The sequence below is a fragment of the Dufourea novaeangliae genome, unplaced genomic scaffold (assembly GCF_001272555.1).
Source record: "Dufourea novaeangliae isolate 0120121106 unplaced genomic scaffold, ASM127255v1 scaffold58, whole genome shotgun sequence".
Lineage (NCBI taxonomy): Eukaryota > Metazoa > Arthropoda > Insecta > Hymenoptera > Halictidae > Dufourea > Dufourea novaeangliae.
In genome coordinates this window covers 89,346-99,121 of record NW_015373930.1, presented here as the reverse complement: position 1 = coordinate 99,121, position 9,776 = coordinate 89,346, and the positions used below count along the sequence as shown (strand labels likewise).

At 38.8% G+C, this 9,776-nt stretch overlaps 1 protein-coding gene across 1 annotated transcript; it reads right to left on the bottom strand.

Moving 5' to 3' along the window:
• Positions 1-38: 38 nt before the first annotated feature.
• LOC107195131 (RNA-directed DNA polymerase from mobile element jockey-like) lies at positions 39-1,472 on the bottom strand. Its single transcript, XM_015584915.1, has one exon. It carries the CDS (start codon positions 1,470-1,472, stop codon positions 39-41), a length of 1,434 nt encoding a protein of 477 aa, XP_015440401.1.
• Between the last annotated feature and the right edge of the window lie 8,304 nt (positions 1,473-9,776).

Below are 9,776 nucleotides of genomic sequence, written 5' to 3'. Positions count from 1 at the left end.
CGTTAAAAAAAAAAAAAAAAAAAAAAAAAAAGGTCTAATTAATAGCATGTATAATATAATCTTAGTTTTGATAGAGAGATGCTTATTATACAAAATTCTGCAGTTAGATGCAGAAAATAATAATTCTGCAGTTTAAATGCTAATTTGGCTTTTTCTAGTTGGACATCTATATGCTTGTTACCTCTAAGTAGATAATCTATATGTACTCCTAGATATTTAACCACATTTTTGTGAGGAATGTTTGTTTTATCATTTGTACCAGGAATAGTTGTTGCAATCCTGAAGTCTCTACTTCCAACTTTATATTTGGAAGATAAATTATGCAAGGGTTTCCTGAATAATATGGTCTCGCACTTAGTTGGATTCAATCTTAGGTTCCAGGTCATATAATATTGGTTTATTTTCTCAACTAAGTCCTCTAAATTATCTTTAACAGTATTCACATTGTTGGCCGTAGTATAAACAATCAAATCATCTGCAAAAGCTAAGGCATATGACTTTCCATTGTCATTAAGATTAAATAAATTAGGTAAATCACTTAGAAGAATGTTAAATAGAATGGGTGAGTTAACTGTTCCCTGTTGCAGTCCCTCCGTAATACTAAATTCCTCAGTTGACAGGTTTTCACCATCCCAAGTGAGGAATGTCTTGCTACTTATCATGTCCCAAATCTGATAAATCAGCCATCTAGGGCATTGTTTCTTATGTAGTTTATAAAGAAGACCATTTAACCAAACTGAATCAAAAGCTTTTTCTATGTCTAAAAGGGCAGCTCCTACAAATTGACTTCTAGCCACAAGGGTATTGAGATCAGATGAGAGTTTATGGATTGCATGTGTCGTGGAATGTTGGTATCTAAACCCAAACTGATAATCAGGAATGATATTATTGGTGTTACAAAAATCTACTATATTTGTATTGATAACTGATTCGAAAACTTTACTAATACTGGGGGTCAGACTAATAGGCTGGTAGCTAGAGGGATCACAGGGAATCTTCCCTTTTTTCAAGATAGGTAAAACTTCAGCTTTTTTCCAAATTTTCGGGAAATAATGATGATTGATCGCGTTATTAAATAAAATGGCTAGATCCCATTTAATGTTTCTCGGTAGGTGTTTAAGTACTATAGGAGGGATGTTATCTAAACCACTTGACGTTTTGTTAGGCAGATTCTTGAATATGAGCTCAATTGACCACGGGTTGCAGAATGGATGCAAATGATTATATATCGAATTGGGATTACTCGCCGGATTCTCTCTACTGAATTGAGTTATGGTGTTTACCAGATCTCTAGATATCTTGAAATTATTCTTAATGGATTCCGCTGTCTCATCTATTAACTGTTTGTGAGGAGTGTTACTATTGAGATGTCGGGGAGAATTAATTGTTTCATAAAAAGCTCCTATTATATTTAATTTATCCTGAGGGGCTGTAAAAACATAATCATTCCCTATTTTATGAGCTTTATTCATATCACATTTGCTTCTATTTAATGTGTTAAAATCATTGACATTAATTTTCAAGTTCTCAATATTCGAGAACTGCTTGGCTCGAAAGATAGTTTAGGATAGCCACGGGTGTGTCTTTAAAGTAAATGTGCACCAACTAACAAGAATAAAGTTTTTATTCAAACAAAAACAAGAACTAAACAATCACAAACAATAACGAAACTATAACAAAACCAAACAGTTGATAAAAATAAGCAATACAAAAGTAATGAAACTATGAGGTATCAGACGTTGTTAACAGTTCGGCGGTTGACGATATTCTGCCCAAAACTGTCCGTTTCCACCGTCTTCCCATGGTTACACGAGAAAACACATGTCTCGTTTTCCCAGGACTTTCCCGAAAAAGAGAAAGTTCTCCTTCAAGTACTTGGGAAGACGGCAACGTAATTCGAACCTACCCTGAACCTCTGCCATGCAGATGTTATAGCCTGGTAGGCAAAAATGCAAGGGAACGCCGAAACTGTAAAGGTCTGCTACAATGGCATTAATTTTAGGGAAAAAGGCAACCTGTTTGCTGTAATCAATTTGTTTAATTTTATTACTCCAATACAGATATTATCCAATATCTGTAGAAATTTTCAGTTCAAGTTGTAAAGCTTTTCTGGTATCTATTAGGGCTGATTTGGCGATTAGCGAAATTGGTCTATTTGAGAGCGGGTCAGATATATGAAGGTCGTGCAACACGGAAACAAGATAACTCTTAATTTTCAAGAGCTTGCGGATATTATGGTTTAAATATCTTTGTACACTCTTGTCCTGTTTGAATTTAGGTATATTGTTAACTATCGCCTCGTAAATAACATTATTGATGTTATTTAGGTTGTCATCTATCTCAGATATTGAAAGATTACGATCATTCGGTATGTTACTGTTGTAATCCCTTCCAAGCCTTCTGGTAAACTTATGCCATTTTGTGGCTTTGAAATTAAACCGGTAACGGTCCGGTACGGGGTTCCAAAGAGGAGCATTATTGATAGAAAGTTCAAATGACATAGCTATTGCAGCATGATCGCTGTCATAAGGTAAAGAGTATTTGCTTTTCCATTTATGGAATTACTTAATTTGAGCCTAGCGTCTGCTATACAAATATCTAGGAATGAGTTAGCAGGTTTGAAGGTGGGTCCCGAGGATGTAATTATTCTTATTCTGAATGCTATTCCAAAGCTATCTTCCCATTGTTTCATATACCTACCTCTCTGGTTATCTAATCTATCATCCCATGCTACACGTCTAGCATTAATATCACCCAGCTGGTGGGACCTGACCTAGATACACGGGACAGCAGATGATTTTTGGAATTTGTATTTGTATGAACGGATGTAGGAAGAAGTACTTGTGAGAAACGCGGCGCGACGAAGACCTCTGCCGGGTGCTTCCCGCACTTACCGGCCTGCCGACTGCCATCCGCACTTACCGGCGGACCCACGCATCGGGTGACGTCACATTACTGCAATTTTATATATGCATATATTCAAATATATGTGGGAACGGATGAAAATGAAGAAAGAGCAGGTGACTGGGTGATGTCTCAAGAATGTCAGATGACAAGATTTGGGAAATCGTCGTATAAATAATATATATAGCCTACATATGTATTATTTTGTAAGAATTGTAAACATCATTGAAATCATATTGTAAATAAATATTTTCGAGAAATTTAAAAAATATTTAATTGCCAAAACCGCTAGGTTATACCGTAAGACTGCTCTCTTTATAACGTTAATCTGTAGCAATCTGTGGTGACATTATGCACACGGCCTGCTGGGTTTATGATATTAGCTTATATTGCAGATTGCTCTGTTCATGGCAGTTAATCTCCTGTTACGTTCTACAGCAGAGTTACTTTGTTTATGCTGTGAATCTGACGTTACGTTCTACAACAGAGTTAGTCTGTTTCTGCTGCAAATCTGACGTTATATTCTACAGCAGAGTTATTGGTCTCATGCCGTGAATCTGACGGCATATACATACAGAATGCAGCGACAGATGTATATGATTCTGACGTTTCACCTGACCAGGCAATACCTCAGATTTATATATATCTGTCGCTGCATTCTAAATGTATATGCCGGTCCGTCTGTATGTCAATGTATGTTTATGACTCTGCTGTATAACGTGACGTCAGCTTCGCAGCAGAAACAGAGTAACTCTGCTGTACAACGTAACGTCAGATTCACAGCATAAATAGAGTAACTCTGCTGTAGAACTCTGCGGTATATATGTATACCCTGTCAGCCAAACTCGCAATGTCAAATTTAGTGCAATACTTGATGTCAAGTTGTGGTTACAATTTGCACGCAACTCTTGTAGCATAGTTGACATTGCGGTAGATCATAGATATAGGAATAAAGGGAGGGAGCGTAAACAGAATGGCGGCAAAGCAGTTTCCGGGGAGCGGGGAACACGGTCACGTGGTACTCTGAGCCATATTGGCAATTGGTTATGATCGCGCAAGCGCATGGCGCAATCTTGTTTTCATCGAGTAAGCTGCGAGTAAGTGTGCCCAGTATAACCAGTTGAGGTTAAGGAATTATTTTAGACAAAAATATTTATATCTCAGAAACGGTTGACCTTTCGACCTGTGTATACTAAGGTTTTTTTACTCAGTACAGTGTGTTCTATGTATCATATAAATATTGAATGGTTTTTTTAACCCCTTGTATATATACATGTAACTAAACGCCAAATAAGAGCATAACTGTTTCGCGCATCTCGAATGAGCAGGAGAGGTCTCTCGAACCCCTGTTTCCCCCACTTTATCGCTTTCTGTAACAGGGACGATAGAATTTGTCATACACCGTGTGACATAATGAAGTTGTAACGAATAATTCGTTACGACATCCCCACGCGACGCCAGCGAGACACCGCGAGGCAACTACCGTCGCGGCCGCGAGATGGCTACGCGCGCCTCGCGGTTCTCGCTGATAAGATTGTGCCTCGCGGCTACTAATACCGCGGCGCGAGGCACAATCGGGGCAGATCTCGACTCCCTGCGCACCGGCATATACCGACCGCAATCGAGCTCTCTGCTTTTTGGATCTTCTTCCCACACCCAAGGCACTCATTCACTGGGGCACTGTCCCAGTGCATGCAGGTAAGCCTTCAACCCAAAGGCCCTCCGACAGTGTCGGGTCAAACCCACTGATGGGGCCATCCTGACCCCTCTTCCCCCGTAGGCCATCACCTAAGGGGGCGGGGACACAACGGGTCTCCTCCACCCGACCTACGGAACGGCCCCTGGCACGTCCCACGGTCGAGGGCACCACCCCCTCCACCACGCCGACTAAACCGCCGCGTTCAGACCGCCGCGCCGACGACCGACGAGACCGCCGCGTTCACACCGCAGCGCCGCCGACCGACTAAGACCGCCGCGTTCACACCGCCGCACCGCCGACCGACTATACCGCGCGTTCAGACCGCCGCGCCGTTCCGACACCGTTAGGTATAAGCTAGCAGATAAGAGTAGGTAATAAGGACCCCGACTTTTGTAACCCCGTAAACCGAATAAACCCGCTTGTTACCCAGACTGGACTCGACTCATTCGTTCGACCCCTGGCAGCCGACTGAGCTGGCCTCCTTCCTCCGTCCCGCAGCGACAACCGTTGCAAAGTATTTCTCAAGACATGAATACTTATGAATTTTCACGTTTATACTTCACAGTCACTCGGTGTATGATGCTACACGAGGCATAATGATGCTCAATTGTTTAAGAGGTAGGTAACTAAAGTAATCGAGAGGAATATGCGCAAACAAGACCGAAATTCGTCATTTCGCAGTTATTGTCTTATTTAGTTTTTAGTGTACATCATTTGTCATATGTATGTACATAACTGTATGGTATATATGATGTATACGCAATGTTTGAACACCTGTATAATTTCAAGGTATGAATTATTACTTTTTATGTTTTTAGAAAATTGTTAATATTTCTCATATTAACTTGTATATTTGTTATTTATACTAATGAATTGTGTATTATGTGCATTCTGTTTCATGGACAACAACGGAGAGGATTAAATGAGAAACAAATTGACACATGGTCCAGACAGTTACATATGACAAATCATGTATATGTACATACATAAACTCAAGATATAAATCAATTACTGTTTATGTTTCTAAAATTGTTAACATTTCTTATATGAACTTGTATATTCGTTATTTATACTAATGAATTGTATTATGTGCAGTTTGTTTCATTGACAACAACAGTGGACATGTGGTCCATGCACACGCATGGTTCAACCCAAATGCTGTGACATTGTCAGAAGAATAATCAGAGGAAAGAATAAGGAAGAAGCAGAATGCCTGTAGTCATAAGTAGACTGCGGCAGTTTATCCAAATTCACAATTTCACATACTAATACTTAAAAAGTAAAACGAAGTGGAATTTTGAATTTTATACTATTGGCTGGTCGTGAGGTGTGTCCATGCGATTGTGACAGACGCCGATGAAGCACACAAGATGGCTGCTCGAGTCACATTTTGTCAAATATCACTCGCAACACATACTGGATCGTATCGATTGTTTTGTTACGTTGTTCCACATGTTCCCATTAGTGCCACTACAATTCTGCCCATCAGGAGAACGATGGAATACCTACGGTTACGGCCTAGGCCTACGGCTCGTGGCGAGATTTCGATTCTCGCCGAAGGTAGGAAAAGAATGGCGCGACCGAAAGAGATTCGAGAATAAAACAATGCATACTTACGTATTAATGTGTGCAATGATAAAACTTTTCAATTCGTACTTGCAATGATGCTTTTTTTTTTAATCAATGGAATTACATACGAAATACTAGAAATGGTATTCCCGAGAAACAAATTGTAAAAATGACATAACATATATTCCGGGTATTCTACATATAAAAACATGGAATACTATGCAAATCTGTTGTTTGAAATGATATTTATTTATCTTTTATTGACATTATTGATACGGGTATTATAGGCGTATACATATATTTCGTAAAAAGAACGCAAAAAGAACATTGAATGGACAAATTTATTCGATGAGAATTTGTTCAACGAATAAAGATACTTTTTTTATTCGAAGAGCGTTTTGTTATTTAGCTATTTTTTTGTGCAAAATAGTTCGGAAGGTCATTAGAAATGACATGAATATGTTGAAAACTCGTGAAATGTTGTGGGGAACATTGTTAGAAAAATTTGAAAGTGTGTGAAAAACATGCTTCTCGCGCGCAGAAAAAAAATATGATTCCAGAGAAAAAAGGATAAAATAAAACATAGATATTTTTAATACCTACAAAATGAGATACAGTACGTTAAAATCGCTGTATATGTTCAGATGCAAAAGAATTAAAACTGTCAAAATAAGATCTTCTTTTAATTGTTTAATACTCGGAAGGATTTGAACATAGAGCTTCGAAACTTTCGGAGAATATGGCATCCATTACGATAAAACAGTATACCAAATTTCAGCACTAAATATTTCTTAGTTTTTACAAAAAGCCATTAATTTATCCCAAACGCGTCTCCGGAAAAGTTAAATTCTCCATCTCCTACAAGTCGGACAGCAAGCAGCATGGATATTTTTTACTCTTTGCGAGTTGTACTATCATGTACACTTCAAATGAAATGAATTTTTAAAATTAAATCACCGAAAAATAGCTCCAAAAAATAGGTACCTTTTTTTATTGTAAACAATTTGAATAACATCGTTATTTTTTATTCTATTGTAGGATTTTCATATACATATAATACTGTGAACTGTAAGCTGTAAGGTGTGAATAGTGTGCAATGTGTGTGTGTGTGTGTGTGTGTGTGTGTGTGTGTGTGTGTGTGTGTGTGTGTGTGTGTGCGTGCGTGTGTGTGTGTGTGTGTGTGTGTGTGTGTGTGTGTGTGTGCGCGCGTGCGTGCGTGCGTGCGTGCGTGCGTGCGTGCGTGCGCGTGCGCGTGCGCGTGAGTGTGCGTGTGCGTGTGTGTGCGCGTGTGTGTGCGTGTGTGTGCGCGTGTGTGTGCGTGCGTGCGTGTGTGCGTGTGTGCGCGCGCGCGCGTGTGTGTGTGTACCTTCCCGATACTTCAATAAAACAAAACACATTCCTTCTCTATCTCTGCCGCACTTATGTCTATGAAAATTTTAGAACATATTGATTTAAAACAGCTGTAACGTTAATCGATAATATTGATTTTTTAAAACATCTAGAATTTTCATAACGGACGTGATTGAATGAAGAGGGAATGTGTGTGTGTGTGCGAGAAGTCACGGTGTAGTAAATTAGCCAAGCACCCTTGAGGAGTTTTCCGTTGACTACGACAAAAGGACCTCCCGGTCGAGAAGGGTCATTCTTCGGTTCGAGACGGTTTAGATAATATGTTTCAGATATATCACGATATTTCCTCTGTAATCCTATTCTTCCATACAATCTCTTATAATCAAAGATATCGAATAAACCTTCGATCAACTTTTGCCAGTACGAATAAACGCGCTGCCGAGCGTTGATCGCCGAAAGTCCGAGACCAACGACAGTCCATCGGCATACAAGGTAAGCAGGTAAGCATTCATGGATAAGTGAACATTTAAACTATTACATTTTTCAGTATATTTTAATGAAAGTGTCATGAATGAATTGAAGAAATTCTCCCGATTAAAATGCGTCCAAATTCGAGCGTAATTGAACAATTGTTACTCATACGTAATGTTACGGATAAAAATGACATCTTATTGAAAATACTCCGAATGATGTCGTATTTGGACTCATTTCCAGCGGCAGAATCTCCTCAGTTCATTCGTGACACTTTAATGAATGTATACTGAAAATTATAAAAGATTAAATTTTTATTTATGCGTTTCATTCCGTCGGTCGCTGGTCTTTCACGTTTAGCCCTCGGCCTCTCGCTCGGCGCTCAGCAGACCGTTTATTCTTACTGGCCAAAACTATTCGAAGGAACAGTCAAGCGACAATGTGAACACGTGCGCTTCCCGTTCTCTAGCCGACGGTGGGCTGAAGCAGACAAAAAAGTTTAAACGGCCGCATATCGATGTGATTCATATTGCATTATCCAAAATTCTATGCTGCTTATTTATTCACGGTATATTACAGTCTAGGTGCGGCCGCAGCGAAGATGATACACTAAGTGCGCATGCAGCAGCAATTAGTTGTTAGTTTAAAATCTATCCTCGCTGGGCGACGAATGAAAAAATTGAGAGAGCGTATGCGATTAATTCTGTTCTTTTTGTTTCCTTTTTATGAAATATATGTTTGAGTACATACAGGGTGTTTCGTTTAACTGAAAACGGTGAAATATCTCACGAAGGATTAAAGTTATCAAAAAAATGTTCATACAAAAGTTGTTTGGTACAAAGGGGGACATTACGTGGTGTAAATAATGTTTCTATAAGTGTAGTAGTGGGGGAGATATCAAAGTCAAGTTAATTTTTTTAAATGGAATCCTGTATTTTTTGATTCATATTATGATAGTGTTTGTTGAGACGAATACAATGAACTGCCACATGATATCATTCCCTGTAGTAGGAAGTGATAAATTAGTAAGATTTTAAGAAGTCAGTTTAACGCAAATCGCCTAGTTGAACCCTACGCGACGAAATAGAAACAAACGATGAAAAAAATGAAAACTGTACGTGTTTTGTTTTCAACAAAGAAATGGCCAACACTCTTAAACTGACTGTTATTTTCAGTGTTGGCCATTTCTTTGGATGTATTTGCACGATATGCGAGACAGAATTGTTAGAGAATGTGATTCGATAAGTACTGAAGTGATAAGAAATAGTACTCAATCCGTGATACGGAGATTGCAGCGTTGCATTGATATTAATGGTAATCACTTTGAACACCTTCTGTAGATGTAAGTTCATTTCACCTTTTTGCCTTAAATGACCTTCGTTGACCTTCAAAGACCTTAATGTTGCACATCATTGGATTCGTCTCGATAGCCGTTATCAGAAAATAAGTACCAAAACATAGCATTCTATCTAGAAAAACAAAGTTGACCTTCAAATCTCTGAAGCGACTCCACCTAGCAACACAAACCTAACATCATATAACAGCCCCCGTTGTCCCATGCAACTTTTGTTTCGAAAACTTTCCTACTACTATCATACTTTCGGAGTTATTCTAGGTGGCAATAGTTAATGCCTCACCCTGTATAACACCTGCATCACTTATGGCAGTAAATGATAAATAAGTATTGTTTCTCGGGAATGCCATTTTAAGTACTGCATATGTAATTTCGTTAATGAAAAAAAATAACATCGTTGCAAAATTTGATCAAAAACTGAAACGGTTC

Coding starts and splice junctions, on each gene's coding strand:
- LOC107195131 (XM_015584915.1), bottom strand. CDS start 1,472: ATGAATAAAGCTCATAAAATAGGGAATGATTATGTTTTTACAGCCCCT.